At 42.2% G+C, this 26,727-nt stretch overlaps 1 protein-coding gene across 9 annotated transcripts in view; it reads left to right on the forward strand.

Moving 5' to 3' along the window:
• The window catches only part of NR3C2 (nuclear receptor subfamily 3 group C member 2), a 365,987-nt gene that overhangs the window by 288,194 nt on the left and 51,066 nt on the right, over positions 1 to 26,727 (forward strand). For all 9 annotated transcript variants that reach the window (XM_084970788.1, XM_084970786.1, XM_013978840.3 and 6 more), the window contains 2 exon segments: positions 5,182 to 5,532; positions 6,749 to 6,893. In XM_084970788.1, the coding sequence (XP_084826914.1) occupies positions 5,182 to 5,532; positions 6,749 to 6,893 (496 nt within the window).

The raw sequence follows: 26,727 nt of genomic DNA on the forward strand, positions 1-26,727 counted from the left end.
ACTGGGAGACGCTCACAATCGTATTCATACACACACACACACACACACACACGCACGCACATCCTGCAACTGTTGCTGGCAGTTAGACATGAAATGTAGCTTGAGGCTACCTGGGAACATGAGTTCCCAAGCCCAAAGGCCATTAACTCCATCTGAATTCAGTAAGATGATAGGTAGTGAATGATAAGACCCCAAATTTATGTTCACAGATTCTTTGAATAATGGAAACAAGCTCATGTAAGTATCTTTGGCTAGAGATTTTTCCTGTAAAATTAGCACACATCTTAATTATGTACTGGGATTTGAGGCTGGTGCTAATCTGAAAGTTTAAAAAAATACAAATTAGATATAAACAAAAGGATTGGCAGAGAAGACTGCACAGCCGAGAGGTTAAGAGTAGGAGCTCTGGAGTTCGTGTCCTGGCTCAGTGGTAATGAACCTGACTAATATCCATGAGGATGCTGGCTGGACCCCTGGCCCCACTTGGTGGGTTAAGGATCCAGCATTGCCGTGAGCTATGGTGTAGGTTGCAGATGAGACTTGGATCTCGTGTTGCTGTGGCTGTGGTGTAGGCCTGCAGCTGCAGCTCCAATTCAGCCCCTAGCCTGGAAACTCCATACACCACGGTGATACCCCCCCAAAAAAAGGACAAAAGGGTGTGAGCACTGAGGCACGGCTGGATTCAAAACTGACCTCTGATGTTTAGCAGCTCTTCAGCCTTGAAGAAGTACTCTTCTCTCTGTGCTTCATCTTCTGCACCTGTCAAATGGAACTCATCTTGCCTAATCATAGAGTCCTGCTGAGCACTGGGATGCTTAAGACCTCTGGAAAGTGTTTTGGTTCACAAGTGCTCAATACGTTTTAGTTCACTGTTATTTTGGTTAGTGGCATTTTAAGAGAAATAGCGCTGCAGATGGATCATTGCACAGTAGAAATTTTAAAAAGGAATAATAATTAACAACCCAGAAATTTTATCTTAAAATCTCAGAAATGTGCCTACATTTCCTGCACGGAAGTAAATTAATGCTTCCTATATAACAGTTTATTAAAATTTGAAGATGAAATAAATTTAGTCAACAAACATTTATTAAGTACCCTTAAGCATCATGGAAAGTGATGTTTTAGGAATACATAAGACATGAACGGTTTTCAGGAGCTTTAATTTTAGAATGCAGCATGTGTTAAAAGAACAGTATAAAATTTTCAGGCATCTTAGAAGGGCTACTTTGAGTAATGTAAGTATTATTATTATGTAACTGTACTCCCAATGCTCTAAGAAAAAGGTACTGGACGCATGCACTTGGCTAAAGAATCTGCACACCTAAAATATTTATTTATCTTGAACTACCTAATGAAATAGAGATAATTACTCAACTCCAAGCGTACCATATGTATTCATAACATCACAGCATAAAGTTAAATGTAACTGAAATGCCAAGCATAATATTGATAATCTGTTCAGTAGGTTCTACCACAGGCCACAGCTTTGTGTCTAAATGCTAAAGAAAATATTAAGCATTCTTCGTCATGGTATTTTACAGCACTGACCTTAAATCAGCCATGAGAATAAACACAGCCTTATAGACCTAAAGCCTAAAACAAGTATGGATTTTCTAATTAATTTGCAAGCAAATATCACTTTTAATAAAATTTGAGAATATCACCCTTGGCTATGTCTCGTCAATCAAATGATGGTTATCATTGAATGTGGTCTTAGAAAGGATAAGGATGTCTTAACGAACTGGAATCGTTTTAATATCTGCAAAATTATGTGAAAGAATAGAAGTAACACAGTAGCATAATCAGATGTTAGTAATGATTTTCAACCATTGTTTTTAGTTTTCTCATCCCTTTAACCCTCTGTGAGATCGGAGAGAAAAGCACTATTATTCTCATTTTTCAGGTGAATCAGTTGAGACTTAGAGAAAAGTTTATGTGACACAGAGGTAGTTGGTTCCAAGTGTCTGATTCTTTAAATGACCAGTCTGTGCTGTTGAGGGTTTTCTCAAAGCTCGTATGGAGTCAGCCGTTGGCCATCATTTTGGATTATCTGCGTGTTTGTGTCTTTTCTTCTCCTTCTTTATTTTGCCTAGTTTTTGAGGTGCTGTGCTGATTATTTTTTCTTTGGTTCATTTGCTCATTCACTCATCAGAAGCATCTTGCTCACCTACTGTACATCCAGCACTGCTGGGCAGGACTTTGTCAGCCACTATGTATTAGCATACAAGAATGGAATATTCAAACAATTCTAAAACTCAGATTTTTCTGCCTTGACTCTTTTTTGCTTTTTAGGGCTCTACCTGCGGCGTATGGAGTTCCCAAGCTAGGGGTGGAATCAGAGCTGCAGCTGCTACAGCAGCACAGGATCCAAGCCACATCTGAGACCTACACCATAGCTCACAGAAACACCGGATTCCTGACCCACTGAGCAAGGCCAGGGATTGAACCCGCATCCTCATAGTTACTAGGCAGGTTTGTAACCCATCGAGCCACAGTGGGAAATCTCTGCCTCAACTCTTTTATAGTAGGAGATAGTCTGTGAGAAATGAAATGATTTAAGATAATTGAAATTTTTTAATTTTTTGCTCATTTTAGACTCCTTAAAGATAGTAGGTATATCTTGCTCATTTCTTAAGTGTAGTTCCAGTATTTAGCAAATGTGTGGCAGATATGTCTTTTGGTGGGTAGTGGTTTGTCTTTTATCTGAAGCAGTAAGTGTTTCTGTGATGAAGGTGGTAGATACTTAATGCCATAATTATAGGTATGAATGGTTATTTTAAAAATCAAATTAATTGGCGTGGCATAGCCCTACTTGCTGTTTAATTTGTATCCTGCGAATCCCTCATGCATGTTAGAACTAAGTAGAAGGTGTCTGTTTCTTCAAGAATTTTAAAATAAATTCTTCAATACAATGGAAGACCCTAAAATTGCAGAGTAACTTATCACCACAGCTCCAAGCTCCACTTGACACTTCTGAGCTCTCTTTATCCTTTAACAATTTATCCATGCATCCCCATTTAACAATTTACCCATCTTCCCCATTATTTATCCATCTACCCATCAACCCCACCCACCTGCCATCCGGCCCCCAGCCCCCGCATTCACCTCTCAATTCTCCCACCTCCCCAGTCTTTCCTTTCCCATATCTATTGTAAGAGTCCTCAAAAAGAAATGTGAAAGAAAAGCAGTTGCTATTAATGTTTATGTGGATTCTTTAATTAAGATGCACACATTCGTTATTGTCTAAAATGTGACGCTTTTAGGGGTAAACTTACTGGTAATTATGCTGGGAAGCAAGCACAAACCAGGACTTTTCTGGGTCAATCAGAATGTGGTCCCTTGTACATACATCCTCCTAAAGATCTAAAGTGGTATCGCTGTGCAGAGGTATTTTTTTTAGTTCTAGGCTATGTGATATGTGAGATGCTTATTTACATTAAAAATATAGACTAGGAGAGGTTTTTAAAGATTGCATTTGTAATGGTGTAACTTGCACATGATTTCTTTAATAGCATTAATTCCTGTACATTTACTAGTTAGGGCTCCAGTTTGGAATCCTCCAGATACTTGTTTCCTTCCATTCTGTTGCCATGCTTTGGCATTGATTGTGGCCCCCTTTAGTCAGTAGAAATTTTAAATCACTGTGTGTGGGCATCGCATTTACCAGGGTACCCCCGTGGGGTCTGTGAAAGGGAAGGAACACCCACTCTTTCTGTCTCAGCAGTTCACAGTAGAAGCAGGGATATTGGTCTGAGGGCATCTGTACAAAATCACTACTCTGCCTTAGCAAGTGGTTGCACAGGACTGTGCCAGAAAGAGTTAGTGCTGGAGAAGCACCAAAGGAGAACAAGTAAAGGGCCCGGGAAAGCAGAAGGGAGCAGAGGAGTTCCCATTGTGGCTCAGCAGGTTAAGAGCCCAACATAGGGTCCATGAGTATTCGGGTTTGATCCCTGAGCTTGCTCAGTGGCTTAAAGATCCGGCATTGCCATGGGCTGTGGTGTAGGCTGAAGATGCAGCTTGGGTCCCGAGTTGCTGTGGTTTCGGCGCAGGCCAGCAGCTGTGGCTCCAATTTGACCCCTAGCCCAGGAATTTCCATATGCTGTCGTATGGCCCTACAAAGAAAAAAAGGAAATACAGAAGAAGGGAGCAGAGACAGCGCTAATAAACTCAATCAGGCCAGTCTAGCCCTCATTGCCAACTCTTTGGTGGATAATAGGTGGGAATTATTGGTGTACATAAGATTTAATTGAGGCATATATAACTTATTAGTATATGAAGCAATTTACCCTTCTCTGAGCTCTTTATTTTACACATAGGAGCTGTGTGACCTTGGACAGATTTCTCTACCCTCTGGTCTCAGTTACCTTATTATAAGATGAGACTCATAATAATACCTAGTCATAATATTAACATGGTTAATATATACAAAGCATTTAGGACAGTGTCTGGTATCAGAAAAACAACGAAAGGATATTAAGCTACTAGCATAACAAGACATCTTTAGAGAAAAAGGATGTTTTACTCCATAGAAGTCAATTTCATTATAGTTTACCTCATGTAAAGGATCACAAACATAATCTTTTTTAACTCTTTTTGTGGTGCCATTTATTATTTATGTATTCATTTTATCAAGATAGTAATCAACATACAGCACGGTATAATTTTTAAGTGCATAGTGTGAGAGTGCCCATTGTGGTTCAGCGGGTTAAGAATCCAACTAGTATCCATGAGGATACAGTTTCAATCCCTGGCTTTACTCAGTGGGTTAAGGATGTGGCATTGCAGTGAACTGAGGTGTAGGTCACGATGAGAGTCAGATTCCACATTGCTGTGGCTGTGGTATAGGCCAGCAATTGCAGCTCCGCTTCAGCCCCGAGCCTGGGAACCTCCGCATGCCACGGGTGCGGCCCTAAAAAGAATTTTTTTTTTTTAAACATGTGTACGATATTATGATTTGACTTACATACATTATTGAAATGATTATCACAGTAAATTTAGTGACCATTCAGCATCTCATGAGGATACAAAATTAAATATTTTTTTGCTTGCAGTGAGAACTCAGGATTTACAACTTTGTAAATAACATACAGAAATGCTGCCCTTTACATGATATGGATCATGCCAGACATAATCATAATGGGCCCTTATTGTTTTTGTTTTTGTTTTTTTTTCTTTTCACAGCTCGAAAGTCCAAGAAGTTAGGAAAGTTGAAAGGGATCCACGAGGAACAGTCCCAGCAGCAACAGCCCCCCCCTCCCCCCCCACCCCCCCAGAGCCCAGAGGAGGGGACGACATACATCGCTCCCGCAAAAGAGCCCTCGGTCAACTCGGCGCTGGTCCCTCAGCTCTCCACAATTTCACGCGCGCTCACGCCTTCCCCGTCTATGGTCCTCGAAACCATCGAACCCGAAATTGTGTACGCAGGCTATGACAGCTCAAAACCAGATACAGCCGAAAATCTGCTCTCCACCCTAAACCGCTTAGCAGGCAAACAGATGATCCAGGTCGTGAAGTGGGCAAAGGTACTTCCAGGTAGGACGGCCTCTGCTTTCAGGCTCTGCGTCCTGAGCTAGGCGAGTCAGGGCAGCGACTGCACCAGGTGCCACAGTGCAAGTAACTTGGCTCTCTGTTCAGTCCTGACACCCAGTTTTCCACCCAAGGCCAAGGTAATCAAGTGTGTAGAAAAAACTCTGGGGAATGTGCTCATGTCTCTTGAGTTAAGAGTTAGGAGTTCGAGTGTGCACATAGCATAAATAGTCCTTATGTTGAGGCCTGAAATGGAAAGTTTCATCCCAGTAAGATTAATAAGGTAAAGCACATTCTGTTTGTGGAAGCACAGACTGAGCCCATTCTGAGCAACTCATAAGCAGGGCAAACTGAAGCCTGGTCTTTCTAGAAATAGCATCTTAGGTCCAATACCTTCTAAATTGTCCTTGAAATTCCTGTTCTGGCCATTTTTGTGCTGCTGGATTTTATTAATAAGGCCCCTATTAATCTGTGGTAATATTATCACTTAGAATTACAGTTGCAGGGTCTCAGTTGCTTAATCCAGAGCAATTTCTTAGATGACCTGTGGTCAATGAGCAGCCATAAGGAAAAAGATTAGGGAAAGCTTTGGGAGAGTAGCTTGCCCAGGTGAAACTATATAAACGAAAGAATGGCCTGGTGCATGCTGGGGATTCAGAGGGTGAGAAAAGAAACAAAACAAGAGCTTGAGGCCCAGAAAGGAAGGCCATGGGCAAAAGGAAGACAAGTGTCCGGAATGCTTATTCTGCCTCCAAAGTTGGTTGAAGCTTCGTGTTACACCAGACAAGGGGAAGCAAGGAGAAGTACTTTCTGCAACCACTGCAAACTCATGAGAACTAAAGTCTTCCACCTGTATTGCAGATATTTAGGAGCTGACAGTCACTCAGTTATCCTTTATTTGAAAACTATTGATTGTGAGTAGGCTGAAGTAAGTCGTACAGCTCAACACCACTTCATTCAGTCTAACAGAGGGTCATAGGCCACCATCCCCAGGGAAACTCCCAGGAGCATCTCAGTTTTCTTTCCCCTGGAGCATTTAGGGTGAATTGAACATGAAACATTGCACAGAGCCAGGCCCACGATAGGTGCTTTATAAATCACTGTGGAATTGATTTGCGTCACTTAGAGAAACAGGGTTGTGTGGGGTTGGCTTAAGAAGCTTCTTCCTGAAATGTACTTAAATGCTAAGTGTATTTCTGTGATTAATTGTTCTGTTCTTCAGGATTTAAAAACTTGCCTCTCGAGGACCAAATTACCCTAATCCAGTATTCTTGGATGTGTCTGTCATCATTTGCCTTGAGCTGGAGATCGTACAAACATACGAACAGCCAGTTTCTCTATTTTGCACCAGACCTAGTCTTTAATGAGTAAGTACCTATTAATTAGCCTTCATAAAATAAGCTGAAGTTATTCGTTATGCTTTTTTTTTAAATGATTCCTAAACAGCTGTCTGTTTGTGAAAGACTCCACTGATACACATTTTAGGAGTTGAAAATCTGGAGTTCCTATTGTGGCTCAGTGGAAACGAATCTGACTAGTATCCATGAGAATGTGGGTTCAATCCCTGGCCTCCTTGGTGGGTTAAGGATCTGGCGTTGCCATGAGCTGTGGTGTAGGTCTCAGATGTAGCTAGGATCCTGTGTTGCTATGGCTATAGCATAGGCCAGCAGCTATAGCTCCAGTTCAACCCCTCGCCTGGAAACTTCCATATGCTGCACGTATGGCCCTAAAAAGCCAAAAAAAAAAAAAAGAAAGAAAGAAAAAAGAAAAGGAAAAAAGAAAAATCTATCAGTTGAGAACTTAAAAATTACTTTTTACAAAATTACAGTGCACATGTCTGAGTATGTATAAATCAGTGTAGGTAGATCTCATATAATATTATGTGAGAATTGTCCCAAAGAAAAATGATTCATTTGGCTCCCAAAACTTGGTTGGTACAAAGCCGCAATTAATCCAAAACAGTCTCTTTTGGTATCTACTCTGGTTGGGAAGACTGTCGTATTTCTAGGAAATGTGAATGTATAAAGTGCCAGGTTTTGAGCGCATTCATATAATGATTCTTTTGTTAACAGTATACAGCTGCTCAGTGTGTTTTCATGACAATCATAATTACCCCTCTTTGCAGTCATAAAAGAAGCCAAACTCTTCTTCAGTAGTGAGACATTTTTCGTAGTAGGATGCTTCTAAAGAAGATGGAAAGAATTATAATAGCTTTTTCTCTGGCCGTGAGTTCCTCTCTGTGTTAACTTTCCCTTTTCATATTGTTTGCATTTGACATGAGCACCTTTCTTTGTGATTGTTGGGTCAAGAAATACTTTAAAAGGAACATTTGAATTATGACAGAAATGACAGCTGTATCCTAACAGATGGCTGTCCCTTGAGATATCAAAATAGGGGTTTTCATCATGGAAGGAAGCAGATGAGAAATAGATGGGCAGTGGAAGATGGAAAAGGTGAAAAGTGTCCATTTGGTGCCAAGATGCCTAAATTGTCCTGGTAGCAGTTTCCTGGGAGTTACCTTCCCCCCTTGGCATGGTGGACCTTGGAGGCAGTTTCATTCCAGGGCAGATTAGGAACATCAGCTGTTGGCTCTTGGGCTGACCCTTCTTTTGGCAGATAATCAGAAGGAATAACCTACTGCTGAATAAATTTGCACCAAAAGCATGAAGTGAGGCCAAACAACTGACAGGCACATTTTAATTTACCTATTTTCCACAGTCATCATCTGATATTATTAAATAATAAGCCTGTTTTTAAATATAGTCTGTAAACCCAAACACATTAAGGAGGGTCTTTATTTTAAGAGGAAGTGTGGGTAAATAAGAATCCACCATCCAGGAGTTCCCGTCGTGGCTCAGTGGTTAACGAATCTGACTAGGAACAATGAGGTTGCAGGTTCGATCCCTGGCCTCGCTCCGTGGGTTAAGGATCTGACATGGCTGTGGCGTAGGCTGGCAGCTACAGCTCCAATTAGACCCCCTAGCCTGGGAACGTCCATATGCTGCAGGTGGTGGCCCTAAGAAGACAAAAAAAAAAAAAAAAAAACCAGAATCTACCATCCAGCATGGGCTCCTTTAGATTTTGTTTTAACAGAAGATTCAAGTGACCCATTTAATCCTTTTCTTTTCTTTTAAGAATCTCTTTTATGGCTGAAGTAATTAGTAATCCTGGACCAAAAATACTGTGAATTTAAGGAGTTTGAAAGGAAGAGTGATTTGAGTGGGATTTTAACTTATTAACTTTATATTGATATATCATTACCAAACAGTAGTTGTAATGACAGCCTTACTACTAAGCTCTCATATAGTTTTAAAATTTTTTTATTAGAGTGTAGTTTAATCTTTTTTTTTTTTTTTTTGGTCTTTTGTCTTTTTTGTTGTTGTTGTTGTTATTGTTGCTATTTCTTGGGCCGCTCCCACGGCATATGGAGGTTCCCAGGCTAGGGGTCCAATCGGAGCTGTAGCCACCGGCCTACGCCAGAGCCACAGCAACTCGGGATCCGAGCCGCGTCTGCAACCTACACCACAGCTCACGGCAACGCCGGATTGTTAACCCACTGAGCAAGAGCAGGGACCGAACCCGCAACCTCATGGTTCCTAGTCGGATTCGTTAACCACTGCGCCACGACGGGAACTCCAGAGTGTAGTTTAATCTTATTCAGTGACTCTGTTGACTCTTTGTCATCAAATAGGTACAATATAAAATTTTCCATTTTAACCATTTCTCGTGCACCATTCTGTAGCCTTAATTGCACTGACACTGCTGTGCCACCATCAGCACTATCCATCTGCAGTACTTGGTTCATCATCCCAAACAGAACCTCTGGATCAGTTTAGCAGTAACTCCACATCCTCCTTGTCCCCAAACCTCTGATAACCTCTGATCTATGAATTTGCCTATTCTATTTCATATAAATGAAACCATATAATATGCGTCCTTTTTTTTTCTATCTTATTTCACTTAGCATAATGTTTTCAGGGTTCACCCTTATTATAGCATGTATCAGAATCTCATTTCATGGCTGAATACTATTCCATTGTACATGTATAGACTTGACCTCATTGTTCCCAGATTCCATACTTGTGAATTGGCCTGCAGCTGCATTTATCTGTAATCCAAAAGTCAGTACTTGCAGCGCAAAGAGGCAGTATACTTAAGTCACCCAGCCTGTATGTTTCATCTGGGATTCTGCCTTCTCCTGTCAGCTCAGCTCTCATGCTCTTAATAAGTATACTTTCTGTGGTCTAGTGAGTGCCAACTTTCTTGCGTTGCTGTGCTTTCTGCTGGTGATTTCACTCTTTAAAATTACCCGCAAGCAGTGCTGACAGGCACTCTATTCCTAAGTGCAAGAAGGCTATGATGTGCCTTAGGGAAAAAATACAGGTGTTAGGTAAGCGTCTTTCAGACACAAGTGACAGTGCTGCTGGTTGTGAGTTCAGTGTTAATGGATCAACAATGTATGTTAATAAGGGTCTTTAAACAAAACATACATAAAACAAGATTGTGTCTACATCAGCCAGTGACAATGTTGTGATCAGGAACCCTGATGAACCTCAACCTGTATGTCCCCTCAGAGGAGCAGCTGTTGAGCTAATTCAGTGTCTGCAACAACTTTATATACTTTGACTACCGTGGTTACTTTTACCAAATAAAGAGAATTGACCACATTTTGTTTATACATTTGCAGACTTGGGGTGTTTCTGCCTCTGGTTATTGTGAATGATACTGCTCTATATGTATATATTACATTTGTATATAATTATCTGTTTGCATCTAAGTACGTGTTTGAGTCCCTGCTTTTATTGCTTTTGGGTCTGTACCTAGGAATGGAATTACTGGGGCATATGGTTAAGTCTGCATGTAACTTTGGAGGAGCCATTGAACTGCTTTCCACAGCAGTTGCACAGTTTTACATTCCCACAAGCAATGTGCAAGTTAAAAGAGTAACAAGATAATAAGGGTTCCAATTTCACCACATCCTTGCTAAAACTTATTTTCTGAGTTTTTGTTTTTTGTTTTGTTTTTTGTTTTTTTTCATTTTTTAAATAGCTATGCTAGTCCGGTAAAGTATTTGCGGGATTTTTGTGTCAAGTAACAAAATATCTTTGTCGTATGGCACTGTAAATTTAATGTCTACAGATGTTATTTGCTACATTTATATCTTGTAGCACAATTGTCATTGTAGTAGTTAGCCCTTCTGTCACATTACATAATTGCCATTTCTTTTTGGTGTGGTGAGAATAATTAAGATTTAGTCTCTTGACCAATTTGTTGATTAAAATACAGTATTGTTATCTATGTTTACTATACTGTGCATTTGATTGCCACAACTTATTTGTCTACTAGTTGCAACTCTGTCCCTTTAAGCAACCTGCCCCCACGTCCCCCACCCACCAGCCCCTGGCAGCCACAATTCTGCTCTCTGTTTGGATGTTTTAGATTCCATGTATAAATGGTATCATGCAATATTTGTCTTTCCCTGCCTGACTTATCTCTTGATAGATGCAAAGTGCTATCATTGTGTTTTTGATTTACACTTCCTTAATGACTGATGATGTTGGGCCTCTTTTCATAACTTGTTGGCCATTTATATAGCTTATTTTTTTTTTTTTTGGTCATTTTGCCTTTTTCTAGGGCTGCATATGGAGGTTCCCAGGCTAGAGGTTGAATTGGAGCTGTAGCTGCCAAGCCTATGCCAGAGCCACAGCAACACGGGATCCGAGCCGCGTCTGCAACCTACACCACAGCTCATGGCAACGCTGGATCCTTAACCCACTGAGTGAGGCCAGGGATCAAACCTGCAACCTCATGGTTCTTAGTTGGATTCGTTAACCACTGAGGCACGAAAGGAACTCCTTGTATAGCTTCTTTGAAGAAATGTCCATTCCAGTCCTTTCCCATGTTTATTTAGGTTGTTTGTCTTTTTGTCCTCAGGTTGTAGGAGTTTTTATTGTATTTTGGAATATTAAACCCTTATCAGATTTCTCCCATTCTGTGGGTTGTCTTTTCACTCTCTTGATAGTATCCTGTGATGTGCTTTTTAAATAAGGTTTTCCATTTTAATGAAGTCCAGTTCATCTGTTTTTGTTGTTGGTACTGATACTTTTGGTGTCACCCATTAATTTTTAATTGTGTGTAAACATCCAAGTGTACAGGTTTCAAAGTGCAAAATCGTAAGAATCCTCTTTAACAAGTGGAACTTAGGAGAAAGCACCTGTTTTTTTTTTTTATTTTTTATTTTTTGCTCTTTAAGGCTGCACCCCATGGCCTATGGAGGCTCCCAGGCCAGGGGTCCAATCGGAGCTACAGCTGCCTGCCTACGCCACATCCACACCAACTCAGATCCAAGTCATGTCTGTGACCTACACCACAGCTCACGGCAATGCCAGATCCTTAACCCACTGAGCGAGGCCAGGGATCAAACACACAACCTCATGGTTCCTAGTCAGATTCACTTCCGCTGTGCCATTATGGGAACTCCAGTACCTTATGTTTGAAGCCTGGGAAAATTAATGTCATTGAAGGGTTTTAGAAATAAACAGGAAGTAAGAACCCCCCCAAAAAAAAGAAAAATTAAAAAGGTCACATAAGATCCATGTATTTGTCTAGTAAATACTGACATAAAATGGAAACCCAAAAACCCTACTTGTGTTATAAGTAGTTAAATAATATGATATAATTATTAGAATGAGCGTCTGTCCTCTATTCTTAACCCCAGTTTAGACTTAAGTTTTTTCTCATCTAGAAAGAGTGGTACAGAGCTGCATTTTTCAGAGGGAGAGGGGAGACCTATTCCCATTAAACATTTAGAAATGACATAAAGCCTTTTGATAAAATCTCACCAATGAATAGAGCTTGTGTGTTGTCCCTCCATCCCAGGGTACTGTTACAGGACCTGTGTTTTGTAGGGAAACAAATTAGTTGCAGAGGATGGGCTGCAACTAAAGTTTAATCTCTTTTGCATCCTTCATCCTGTATTTATTGAGGAGATGTTTACTAACTGCTGTCAATTCTTTGAGCAGTGATTTTAGCATAGTGAAAAATATTTATATCCTATCTCATGGACCTTATAGTTGAACAGAAGAGACAGAAATTATCAAAAAAATCCTAAAATGATTATCATGATAAGTATTGAAAGAAGAGGAGTTCCCTTTGTGGCTCAGAGGTAATGAACCCAAGTAGCATCCATGAGGGTGTGGGTTCCATCCCTGGCCTCGCTCAGTGGGCTAAGGATCCAGCATTGCCATGAGCTGTGGTGTAGGTGGCAGCTGAGGCTCAGATCTCATGTTGCTGTAGCTGTGGTGTAGGCCGGCAGTGACAGCTCCCATTCAACCCCTAGCCTAGGAATTTCCATATGCAGCAGGTGCAGCCCTAAAAAGGAAAAAAAAAAAAAAAATATATATATATATATATATATATATAAGCAAAAAGAAAGAAGAGTGCTTTGCTAGCAATTAATTGGAGGTATTGGACTAGACAGGGAAGGTTTCCCTGGAATGGGTTCAGCTAGTGACATCCAGGGGGAGGAAATAGAGGAGGAGGAGAGCTGACCTAGGCTGAGGAACATAAAAGGATGAAGTTGCTGGTAAAGAAGTGGGATGTGCGAGCATATTGTTTTCACCATCAGAGGAGTTGCTTTATTTAAAATGGTGACAAAAACTTGGACCGTTGATCATTTTTGTTTGCTTTCAGACGTGAAGCAGATCTGAAAATCCCCAAAGGTCTTATCCTTCAGCTGTGTACTGGCTTTATTGGAGTTGGAGGGAAGACGGGAAGTAGGGATAATTAAGGAAAACACTCTTTCTGATTTTCATTAAACACTGGGGTGAAGCCATGAGTTAATACTTTAAATTAGAATAGAACTTTTCCTATTATAAATGCAAAACTTTTCAAATATGTATTAAATGATTCATTATTCAATTTTACCTTGAAACAGCTTATCACATATGGCTCCAGATCACTGCCAGTATACGAATTTCTTATCAAGTTCAGTACACATATTAAAACTCCCATTTACGCCTGTAATGAAATTTCTTCAATTTTTTGGAATTTCTGAAACGAAGGTTGAGTATTACACCCTTTTAAGCCTCTGCCAATATTTTAGAATCAAAAGTATATTATTATTTTTTTAATTTTTTATGAAGGTATAGTTAATTTACAGTGTACCAATTTCTACTGTACGGCAAAGTGATTCATATATATACATTCTTTTTTATGTTCTTTCCCATCATGGTCTGTCCCTGGAGATTGGATATCGCTGCCTGTGCTGTGCAGTAGGACTTCATTTTCTATCCTTTCTAAATGTAATAGCTTGTATCTACTAACCCCAAACTCCCCGTCCACCCCTCCCCCTTGACCAAAGCATATTTAAAAGCATGTTTATATTGTTTCAAGTCAGAGCCCAATTTTAAAAAGCTATTACATTTAGGATGGATAAGCAATGAGGTCCTGCTGTACTGCACAGAGAACGATATCCAGTCTCTTGGACTAGACCATGATGGAAGAGAACATGAGAAAAAGAATGTGTGTATGAGACTGGGTCACTGTGCTGTACAGAAGAAATTGACTCAACACTGTAAATCGACTATACTCTAATAAAAACTAAGTTTAATTTTTTTAAAAGAAAAAAAAATTCAGTTTTAAAAATGTATTTGAGGTGATCTTTTGCTGTCCTTGTAGTTCTGAACCTCTTACTATTTGGGTTCAGAGACTGTTGGTAAGAGAGAGGGAGAGTTTAGGTCTTCCTGACACTGTCTGAGTGCCTCTAGTGCCAGTTCAGGGTGACCTCAGGGGAACATGTTTGCTTGCTCAGGAGGGAGGGAAGGGCAGCTCAGCCCACACTGGCTTTGTGTTCAGTGCTGGTTGTACTGGCAGCACCAGTAGAAAAGTTCAGGACTCCATTATCAGTCGTTTCAGGCCATGTTTTCCGGGAGCGCAGCCTGTCGGTGTTGTGTCCCCTCTGGCTGTCACCACGCTGCCATCATCCAGCTGTCCTTAGGAGGAGCTCACCCCAGGCCACTTTGCCCGTGGGACAGTTCACTTAAGGTCCCCCTGCACCTAAGGTCCTAAAGCTCCAGCTGTTGCGCGTTCCAGGCCACATCCCTGCTGTCCGGGCTGGGATCAGTGCGTCCTCAGGGAGCCCACGGGGGGTGGAGGGAGCATTCGACAGGCCCCACCCTCGCCTCCCCAGGGGCCTGCTTGATATTCCTGAGCCACAGGAAATGACTTCTGTGCCGGGACCCTGGCTCCACCAGGGTAAGGACCCGTGACAGACACGGGGCAGGGGTGCTGATGAGGGGGCCAGGGGCGCGGGGGAACCTGGTTCAGCATCCTCTTCACTCCCGCAGTTTGCTGCCGGCCCCTCTGTCCCCTGCCTCGCTTTCCCTCTTTGGTTCCCTTAGTTCTGCTTTCAGATGGGATTTCTTACCTCCCTCTGCTCACTGGGACCCTGAACTGTGTGCTTTCTGTAGTTTATAACCCCCGGCCACCCCTGTTCCCCTCTCCCCTCCCCCGTTCCTCGTGGCCTGCCCTCCTCACTCCCCGTCCACCTCCCACCTCTTCCTCTTTGCTTCCTTCCTCCCCCCAACCCCCACCCCTGTCTCTGTCTCTCATTCTGTCTCTCTCCATCTCTCTCTCTGTCTCACACACACCTCCAAACAGCACCTAAATAGAAAATGGGCATTCTTGGTCTGCAAAGGGCAGAAACACTGAAAAGTGGAAATTTCTTTTGCACAAAAGTAGTTATAAAGGACATCTTGCCACCCGAAGGAGGCCAGGCAGGGAGGACTTGGGGGAGGGGGGCATGTGCAGTGGGGCCTGAGGAGGTTTTATAAGCTACACACAAGAAAGAATCATTCAGTCGTGTAGAGGGAGCAGAGCAAAGTTAAGTGCTCAAGTGAGAAATGCTTTCTTTTTCTCCTTTTTTTTTTTTTGCTTTGCTTTTTAGGGCCACACCCGCAGCATATGGAGGTTCCCAGGCTAGGGATTGAATTGGATCTACAGCTGCCGGCCACAGCCACAGCTACAGCAATGCTAGATCCAAGCTGAGTCTGTGACCTACGCCACAGCTCAGGGCAACGCCAGATCCTTAGCCCACCAAGTGAGGCCAGGGATCGGACCTGAATTGTCATGGATACTGGTCCAGTTCATTACCACTGAGCCACAATGGGAACTCCTTCTCTCCCTTTTTAAAAAATATTTCTTCCCCTTTATCAACCTAGCATGTTGATGCCAGGCAGAGTTGGAATCCAAAGTTACTTCCAGATATTTCAGCAGAGTAAATGAGAGAAGGGAAGTTCTTGCAGGTGGGCGTTCAAACCCTGCCTCTCATTCTGGACCACTCTGGGGAGGAGGAGACAAGTGCTGTCCCCACAGTGCATCAATTGGACACATATCTCTCGGGCAACTTGAATACACCAAGCACTGTTCCAGGTGCTGGGAGTTCAACAGTAAACAAAACCTGGGGCTGAGGCTCTAGTGGCAGGTGGGTGGAAAGGTGGGAAAAGTGAAAGCCGAGTCATGAAGAAATCCCACCTGCCACATCCCCAGGGAGTGTGACTCAGGTAACATACATCATCCTCTTTTGCAGGACCTTTTTTGGTAGGACCACACACACAAAAAAAGTGGTATTGAAAATAGTAAGATGCAGTCTGAGAGCTCTCTCGGAGGATTTGCCAGCGCCCTTGGTTAGCCCCATGGATGACCTCTTGGTGCTTTAAAGAGTCCAAGGTCATTCTCTCTCTCTTTTTTTTTTTTTCATTTTTTAAAGTTTTTTTCTTTTTCTTTATTTTTTCCCATTTAAAAAAATTTTATTGAAGTAGAGTTGTTTACACGTTGTGATCATTTTTGCTGTACAACAAAGTGATTCAGTTACACATCTACACACATCCATTCTTTTTCAGATCCTTTTTCATGTAGATTATCACAGAATATTGATTGGGTAGAGTTCCCTGTGCAGTACAGCAGGTCTCCATTGGCCAGTCATTCAGTATACCCCAGTGTGCATGTGCCGATCTCAAATCGCCAGTTCACCCCTCCCCCCACCCCATCTGTGTCCTTTGGTAACCGTAAGTTTGTGTACAAAGTCTATGAGTCTGTGTCTGTTCTGCAATAAGTTCATTCACCAGTAAAGGCAAACATTAGTAAAGGTAGGAAATCATCCACATACAAATATGCCACCAAAACCAGCAATTGTGAGAAGAGGAAGGTACAAATGCAGGATCCTGGAAATGCATTTGCAATTAAGAGATCAGCAACTTAAGGCAATCTTGTGTGTGTACATATAGACTCCTATATCAAAACCTCATGGTTACCACAAACCAAAAATCTACAATAGACGCAATTCAAACACAACACTAAACATAGTCATCAAACCCCAAGAGAAGAGAACAAAAGGTGAGAAAAAAGACCAAGCGATAAAGGGCTGGAGAAAATCAACAAAAACAAATCCAAAACAATTAACAAAAGGGCAATAAGAACATACATATCAATAATTACCTTAAATGTAAATGGACTAAATGCTCTAACCACATGGCCGAATGCATGCAAAAAACAAGACCCATATATATGCTGTATAAAAAAGATGTGTGGAAGTTATATTCCACACAATGGAATATTACTCACCCATAAAAAATGAATAAAATAATGCCATTTGCAGCAACATGGATGGGACCTAGAGATTATTATACTAAGTGAAGTTAGTGAAAAACGAACATCATATGTTTTCACTTACATATGGAATATTAAAAAAGATACAAATGAACTTTTTTTTTTTTGGCTTTTTAGGGCTGCACCCACAGCATTTGGAGGTTCCCAGGCTAGGGGTCGAATCAAAACTGTAGCTGCTGGCCTACACCTCAGCCACAGCAACACAGGATCCTTAACCCACTGAGCAAGGCCAGGGATCCAACCTGCATCCTCATGGATGCTAGTCAGATTTGTTTCTGCTGACCCATGACAACTGAGGTATAGTTGATTTACACTGTCGTGATAATTTCTGCTGTCCAACAAAGTGATTCAGTTATACGTGCTTTTTCAGATTCCCAAGGTCATGCTTGCCTCAGGCCCATCACACTTGCTGTTGGCCCTGTGCAGGCCGTTGGTGTTTTCTCATCTTGTCTCAGCTCAAAATATTCCTATTCAGACAGATTTTGCTCCATCACCAGACCTAGAGGAGACCCCTCCCCCTCCCCCCTACCCAGTCCTTCTTGTCGCATGTTTATTTTCTCCAGAGCAAGTCCCCTGACCCTGTAACTTAGGCTCAAGGGGGTGAGGAAGCTGGCTTCTGTGGTTCTCCTTTGCATGGCCAGCACCTGCGATACTGTCTGGCATTAGTAAATACTCAGTAAACTAATTAATTTCAACATGCTCTTTTCAACATTATTTCCTGCTGCTCCCCCTCGTCAGCTCTGGGCCAGGCAATTCAATCTTCCCCTTCCCTTCATCCTGTCTTTCCATGGCTGTGCCTCTGCTCCTAATGTTTTCTTCCCTCTGGCCGCCCCCCGCCCCCCCTTCCCCCTCCACCAAGCCTGACATGAAGGATGTTTCCTCTCTGATCACTTCTTTTACCATCAAAGTCAAGAGTGACTTCTTCCCACAAACCTGTTTGTTTTTTGTTTTTTGTTTTTTGACCTATATCAGTTTTTTCATTATCAGTCCTTTGGGGATTTTTGCACTTTTTTTTTTAATTTTTCATTTTTTTATAATGATTTTTATTTTTTCCATTATAGCTGGTTTACAGTGTTCTGTCAATTTTGTACAATACAGCAAGGTGACCCAGTTCACACATACACATATACATTCTTTTTTCTCACATTGTCATGCTCCATCTTAAGTGACTAGATACAGGTCTCAGTGCTACACAACAGGATCTCATTGCTTTTATCCATTCCAAAGGCAATAGTCTGCATGTTTTAATCCAAAATTCCCAGTCCATCCCACTCCCTCCCCCTCCCCTTTTTGTGCTTTGTATATACATTTTTATTCCAGATATACTGTGAACTAGAATACAAGGTGTATTTTTAATTATTTTTCTTAATATCTAGCAAAATGCTTTCTACGTAATTGGCACTCAGTGACAGTTTTTTGGGTTTATTAATGGGTCGTCTTTCCAGTACAAGGGTCAAAAACAAGTTTCCTGGTGTGAGGTGACACCACAGTGATTTTGGGGCTTGATGTGAAGGATTTACATCAAAAGGATTTGTTAGCTTAATATAAGGGATTTCTCTTTTCAAGTTTTCCTTCAAGAGCACTGCTGGAGGTTAATATTTCTTGTGTTGTGTTTCTTGTGGTATAGCTGAGAAATTTTCGAAGCAGTTAATGAAGCTGGGTAATTGCCAGTATAGTATGAAATTAAAGCAAAACAAATAGGAGACTGCAAGTGGACTGACCTGTTTAAGCTATTTATAAGTGTATTGGAATCACAGAGTTGTAATGATGCAAGAAATATGTCCCAGCTTTATTCTATCTAGAGGGAGCTATTTTTTTGTTGTTCTTTTATTTTTTATTTAAATTTTTTTTATTGGAATATAGTTGACTTTTACAGTGCTGTGTTAGTTTCAGGTGTACAACAAGTGAATCGGTTATACACACACATATATCAATTCCTTTTCAGATTCTTTTCCAACCTGGGTTATTACAAAATATTGAGTTGATTCTCTGTGCTATACAGTAGATCCTTATTACTCATCTGTTTTATATACAGTAGTGTGTATATATTAATCCCAACCTCCTAATTTATCCCTCCCCCGCCCATGTTTATCTTTGGCAGCCATAGGCTGGTTTGTAAATTTTTGTTTCTGTTTTGTAAGTTCTTTTGTATCATTCCTTATTAAATTGTACAAATTAATGATTTTGTATGCTATTTGTCTTTCTCTCTCTTACTTCACTTCGTATGATTACCTCTAGGTCCATCCATGTTACTGCAAATGGCACTATTTCATGTTTTTTTATGGCTGAGTAATATTCCATTGTGTATATGTACCACATCTTCTTTATCCATTCCTCTGTTGATGGTCATTTAGGTTGCTTCCAAGTATTGGCTATTGTAAATAGTGCTGCAATGAACATTGGGGTACATGTGTCTTTTCGAATTAGGGTTTTCTCTGGATAGATGACCAGAAATGGGATTGTGGAACCATATGGTAGTTCTGTATTTAGTTTAAGGAGCTGCCGTACTGACCTACATAGTGGTTACACTAGTTTACATTCCTACCAACAGTGGAGGAGAGCTCTCGAGGGAGCTGTTTTTCGTTTTGAATAAAGACAAAACTAGTTTAAGATCATCTGTTATGTTTAAAAGGCTTACTGTGGCTAATATTAGCATGTTGTTCTTTATTTTCAGTTAATACACTCATGGACTTTGGTCTCTTCAGCCCAAAACACTCTCCTTTTCAATATAAAATAAAATCACTGGAGTGAATTTCTTTATTGAAAAATGGATGGAGAACAATGAGTTTTGATACAGTGATTATACTGCAAGATGGGGCAGGTGGCAGCGAATGTAATAATCAATTAACAAAGCTAAGGAGGGCTCCAGGCTTTGTCCCTTGACACAGGCCATAAGACACAAAGATGGTAGTTTGGGGTGGCCCTCTGCATTGAAGGAGGACAAAACACTTGCTGTGTCTTGATATATAACATATTTTCTGTACTTGTATTTTCAGATGCTTCTAAAACCCAATCTGAGCCACGCGATTGGCCATTTTTGTTGTACCACATTGAGAGATGATTTTAGTTTTCTGTCCTTCACTTCCACCCATGAAACCCCAAGCTGATTTAATAGGGTTGTGTTTCTGGAGGGCCCCGAAGAGGTTATTTAATTTTTCTTAAGTTGTGAGCTTGATAATCGTCTTCTGAAAGAAATAAGTGGAGAAGGGAGAGGAACCAAAAAAAGATGGTCATGTTTGGAGACCCTCGGCCTCCTTAGTTAAAGCTCATCTGTCTCTTTGGGTCATTAGCGCTGCAACAGAAATGCTGCCCCAGCTTTGTCTAGCTGGGCCCATCTTCTGTTCCTCTCCACCTAGATATAGATGCTGCCTCAATAGAATCAATGGAATGAGTACTTTATAAACTCCCAATTCCCTTTGTGCTATAGGCATGATACCCCTCTTGGTTTTAGGCACCTGGAGGCTTCTGTAACAAAACCCCATAGGGGGATGATTTCAACAAGAGATGTCTATTCCTCACAGTGCTGGAGGATGGAAGTCCAAGCTCAGGATGCCAGCATGGTTGCTCCTGGGAAGGTCTTCTTCATGGCCTGCTGAGGAAGGGCTGTCTTCTCACTACCCTCACGTGGTAGAAGGAGGATGCTCTGGTGTCACTGCTGCTTCTGAGAAGGGCACTAATCCCATCACGGGGGCTCCACCCTCATGACCTCATCTAACCCCAGTTACCTTTCCCAAATCTCACTTTCTGATGCCATCACATTGGGGTTAGAGCATCACCACATGAATGGGGTGACACGTTCAGTCCATTACACTCTCCATTATATGGATACTAGAGGGCAAAGATTTAATCAAGTAGTTTAGAGGGGAATTTGAAGGATTATGAGCTGATGCTGAAAGCTTGTGAAAGGCATCATGCTATATGCTGTCTCCCACACGTTATCCTATTGCATCCTTATAGTCCTGTGATATGGGATTTTATCACCCCGCTTTCAAAGATGGCTCCAAGTTTTGAGCCGAGATGTCTCTGCATCCAAAACTCAGAATTTTTCAGATGTATCAAGACTTGAACCGTGACCCCGGAACTTGATTTTTCAAGCAGTTACACAGAGCGGACCTTTGGCTCTAATATTGGTTTCATTAGGTGGTTTCAGAGACTACATAGTTAGAACTTTGACCTATCAATCATATCTCATCTTTCATCTTTTATTTGTCTTTAAAATGGGTGCGAATATGTCCAATGGATACAGAACACAAATGGAACAGAAGATATTCTTAGAAAAAGTGGAACTTTGGTTCCATGTGTAAGTTAATCCTCCAAATCTGTTTCTTTCTTTTCCGATGGCATGCCAATATTTAAGAGCTCCACTGTTGAAGACCTAGGGCTCGGTCCCTAACTTTGCTGAGAAGGAGCTCAATCTTGTCGATCTTGTCCAGTGAGTGAGTAAACGTCACTAGACCCTTGACCCTTCTGCAGAATGAGAGAACCGAACCAGGTCAGTGGTTCACAAGGTTGTTGTTCTCAGGACCCCCTTTATGCTCTTAAGAGAATCGAGGACCCCAAAGAGTTTTTGTTTATGTAAGCTATGTTTGTTGGTATTTAGCTGTATTAGAGATTAAAACAAATTTTTAGAAATACTGATTTCTTGATTCCTTTTAAAATAGCAATAACCTTGGAGTTCCTGTTGTAGCTCAGCAAGTTAAGAACCTGTCATAGTGTCCATGAGGATGCAGGTTTGATTCCTGGCCTCAGTGGATTAAGGATCTGGCATTGCTGTGGCTGTGGTGTAGGCTGGCAGCTACAGCTCCAATTTGACCTCTAGCCTGGGAACTTCTATATGCTGCTCCATATGCTGCAGGTGCAGCCATAAATACAAAAACAAAACAAAGAAAAAAACCCCAATAAGCTGTTACATATTATATAAATAATGTGACGTAAATATAACAGCATAAATATTTTATGAGAAAGAGCTCTTTTTCCCCAAATGCACAAAACAATTAGTAGAGTGGCATTGTTTTGCCATTTTGTAAGTTCCTTCTGTATGAATTGCATTCTCTTATCTGCTTCTCACATCCACTCTGTTGAAATAGGTTGTTTGGTGGAGTTCCCATCGTGGTGCAGCAGTTAATGAATCTGACTAGGAACCATGAGGTTGCGGGTTCGATCCCTGGCCTTGCTCAGTGGGTTAAGGATTGAGCATTGCCGTGAGCTGTGGTGTAGGTCACAGACGCGGCTAGGATCTGGTGTTGCTGTGGCTGTGGTGTAAGCTGGCAGCTGTAGCTCCAGTGAGACTGGTAGCCTGGGAACTTCCAAATGCCGCAAGTGTGGCCCTAAAAAGCAGAAAAAAAAAAAAAAAGTTGTTTGGTGGAAACATAGGAAAAAGCTTCAGTTTCACCCAAATGTGTATTCAGAAGAGGAACCTCACAGACTTCTGGAAAGGGTCCTGGCAGCACCCCTGTGTCCTTAGACCACATTTTGAGAACATCAGGTCTGGGTGATCTTTAAAACCCAGCACAGACAGTGATTCAGCCTGGCTTTCAGGAAGCTTCTCTCGAGATCCAGACCTGTTTCCTCCTTTGCTAATCTGCATTTCCAGGGAGGCAGAGCTCAGCAGAAAAAAATCTCTGGACTGCAAAGGCTCTGTCTCTCCAGTAGCAGGGCACTCACGGGGCCTGCTGTGTGCCAATAGCTCCATTTGGTGCTTTTATAGGATCACAGATTTATAGACAAGCCTCTTCTAAAACAGGCACAATTATCACAGTTTTGTAAACAGTGCAGCTACCTCAGGCAGAGAGCAGTTCATTAGATGCTCCCAGATCACACAGCCCTGGAGAGGTGGTCTTCAGCTAGGAGCCCAGGTCCTCCCTGAAAGCTCATGCTGTTTTCATTACATCATGTGCCTCCCCTCATCAACAGAGTAATGGAGACGGAAGGGTCTCAGGGGTCCCTCCCAATCTCTTATGGTTTATGATTCTGCAGTTCTACTTTACCAGTCAGATAACTTAGAGCTATGAGAATTTGTGGTTAGAACAATGTTGGTGAACAGAGAGAACAGACTTGTGGTTGCCAAGAGGGAGGGAGGTGGGAGAGGAATGGACTGGGAGTTTGGGATTGGTAGATGCAAACTACTGCATGTAGGATGGATAAACAACAAGGTCCTACTGAAGAGCCCAGGGAACTATATCCAATACCCTGTGATAAACAATAATGGAAAAGAATATGAAAAAGAATGTATGTATATCAGCACGACGGAATCATGTTGCTGTCCAGCAGAAATTAACACAACATTGTAAATCAACTCTACTTCAGTTTTTTAAAATGAGGTTGATTAAAAAGGAGGAGGACGATATTATAAAGACTATCCAAGTCGCTTCCCCTAAAGTGAAATATAAATCTCTTTATTTTTTTATCATTTAGCCAAGAAAATAATGAACAAAATGACTGGCATTTCGCTAGTCAGGAGTAAATTTTGAGAATATCTGCTAGGTGCCAGGCTCTCTGGTGACACAGTGACAGTCATGGTTCAGAATTCTATCATGGGGTTGGTGAGTTAAGAGGTGGACATTATGTGGAGAAAAGCAAACCTTTCTGCATTGTTGGTGGGAATGTAATTGGTGCAGCCACAATAGGGAACAGTATGGAAGTTCCTTTAAAAACTAAAAACAGAGCTACCATTTAATCCAGCAAATCTACTCCTGGACATCTATCCAGAGAAAGCTCTTAATTTGAAAAGATACATGCACCCCAGTGGTCATTACAGCATTATTTGCAATCACCAAGACATGGAAACAACCTAAAGGCCCCTCAACAGAGGAATGGATAAAGAAGATGTGATAGATATACACAGTAGAATACTACTCAGCCATAAAAAAAGAATGAATTAATGTCATTTGCAGCAACATGCATGGACCTAGAAATTATCATACTAAGTGAAGTAAGTTAGAGAAAAGCAAGTATCATATGACACCATTTATATGTGGAATCTAAAAACAATGATATAAGTGAGCTTATTACAAAACAGACCCACAGACATAGAAAACAAACTTATGATTACTAAAGGGGAAAGGGAAGAGGAGGTAAATTAGGAATTTGGGGTTAAAATATACATACTACCACATATAAAATAAAATAGATAAAGAACAAGGACCTACTCTATAGCATAGGGAACTATATTCAATATCTTGTAATGACCTACAATAGAAAAGAATCTGAAAAAGAACATAAATACGTATAACTGACTCACTTTGCTGTGCACCTGGAGCTAATAATACAACATGGTCAATCCACTTGACTTCAATAAACAGTTGTCTGTTTGGGGAGGTGGGGGTGGAGACAAAGGCACAGGAATAGCATCCTGACTAGAGGAAGCCAGAGTGACACACGACAAAGGAATTCTTGCCACCATGGGTGCTCCAGGAGTTAAGGAGAGAGTGACGCCTCAACAAGAGCTGCTGGCAGAACAGAACCGTCTAGCTTTGGAGGCCGTGTCCGCCTTTCCAGGGGAGTTAGGAGCACACGGGGACAGTGCAGAGCGGGTGCCTGCAGTTGAGGCCTGAGAACCCCCCAGAGCAGGAGAGGGGCTCAGGTGCAGAGCTGCAGTGAGGGAACCACGGGGTCCAAAGTGCTGTGGGCTCAGCCTCCAGAGTGCAGGGTTGCAGGGGGCTCTTGCTTTCTCCCTCTTCTTCTGGCTGTTTCTGCCTTCCCTCACCTGCTTTCCCCTACAATCAGCCTTCTCTGCTTTCCCTCTCTTTCTCCCTTTCTCTCCCTGGCCCTTCCCTTCTCCCTCTCCCCCCCAAACCCTCACACTCTCTCCCTCCCTCTTCTGTCCCCATCTCTCTCCTCCTCCAACTCCCCCTACACGTCCTGCCCCCTCTCCTTCTCTCTCCCCTCCCTCTCTCTCCTTCCCCCTCTTCCTCTTTCTCCCCCCTTACTCCCCCTTCCCCTCCTCCTCTTTCTCCCCTTCTTCTTCCTTCTCTTTCTCCCCCTCCCTCTCTCTCTCTCCCCCCACTACTGCCTGGCCCTTCCCTCCCTCCCCATCTCCTGGCTGTCTCTTCCCCCTTCCTTTCTCCTTCTCTTCTCCTTTCACTGTCCTTCACGTAGACTGATATCACCAAATACTGCATTTATTGAGTAAAAACATTGCATTCCAGTGTCTTAACACTGAAATTAAGTGCATTAAGGCTTTTTGACACATTTTCAGGGAGAAGAAATCTGAGGGCACAAACTTGCTTTTTCACTTCCCTGTGACCCTTGTGTTCTTTTCTTTGGGGCAGTCGCCCTACATGGAGAACTTTTTCTCATGAGCTCCACCAGCCTTGGTCTTGGGATCGTTGACATGTCTGCCCCAGATGTTACTTGAAGGAATGACTTTGCTTTTCTAATTTTTACCGTGCTTTCTCTTTTTCCTGACGGCTGCTCTCTGTCCTGGTTGCAGAGGACGTTGCTGCCAACCAGCTGCCCGCACCCCCAACCGCACTCGCAGTGCCGGTGCCAAGCACACAGGGAGGAGGCTTGACTGGCCCTGGCCTCTCTCCAACAGGTGCCAGTGCTGGTGCGGGCTGGGGACTGTGGTCCTGGTGGCTCAGGAGACCCCAGGGAGTCAGCACTTGTGAAGTGTGGGCTTTAACTCTCTTTGAACACAGAAACCCAAAGAATCATTGGTCGGTCATTTAAAGAGAGAGTGGCCACTTTGTTCTGATTAGAGGAAGTTCAGACGTTCACAGAATTTCTGAGCAGAAGAGGAGGCTAGATAGCATCAGCTGTGCTCCTCGGCTCTCTTGACTAGCAGCTTTCTGCAAGCAGATGAAAAGGAGAAGCCCTGTTGCAGCTGTCCTTTGAATCTGCGTTGTGTGCCTGTCATTGGGTGTGTGTGTGTGCCTGTGTGTGCAAGTGTTGACACTTGTGGGGACGGGTGGACCACTGGAGGGGTGGTCTGGTGGCGTGATACTTACCCCACCCGTCATGAATGATGCAGTTGTTCACAGTGTCCTGAACAAAATCTGCTTTGTGCCAGATGTTCAGAATTCATAATAAGAGAGGACACATGGCTAATCTCTGATAAATTAATCAAGCCGAACATCATCTTTTTTAAAAAATTTAGGTAGGTGATCTATCAGCTTTTAGCATGAGTCCACCAAAAGAAACTACCTTTCAGCCAGCATCATCACACCCAAATATGTTTTCTAGGTCCCTCAGTTTGATGAATGAATTGAAGAGGGTCTGTCATAACAGTCTCTGGAGGTTTAGCTGTTTTCTTCTTCCAATGCAAGGCTCTCAAGATAGAAAAGGGAAGCTGTGATCCAGTTGCTACCCACCTCCCGCATTCCCATCCTAAAAATGCACTGCTGGGGCTACCATTTCCCCGGGGTGAGCCACTCTGCTGTTGCCTTGGAAGCACAGCTGCAAACCCGGCTTCATCCGGGTGAACGTCCTTCTTTCTCCCCTATGCCAGGCTCTGGTTGCCAGGATAATGCAGCTCTTGCCTGCAAAAGAAAGCAACTCCATCAATTGCAGCTTAATGCAAACCTTATCTTGTAC

The sequence above is a fragment of the Sus scrofa genome, chromosome 8 (assembly GCF_054392235.1).
Source record: "Sus scrofa isolate SSC_HxYL_T2T_F1_AM1 chromosome 8, Sscrofa_HxYL_maternal_Yorkshire_Landrace_v2.0, whole genome shotgun sequence".
Lineage (NCBI taxonomy): Eukaryota > Metazoa > Chordata > Mammalia > Artiodactyla > Suidae > Sus > Sus scrofa.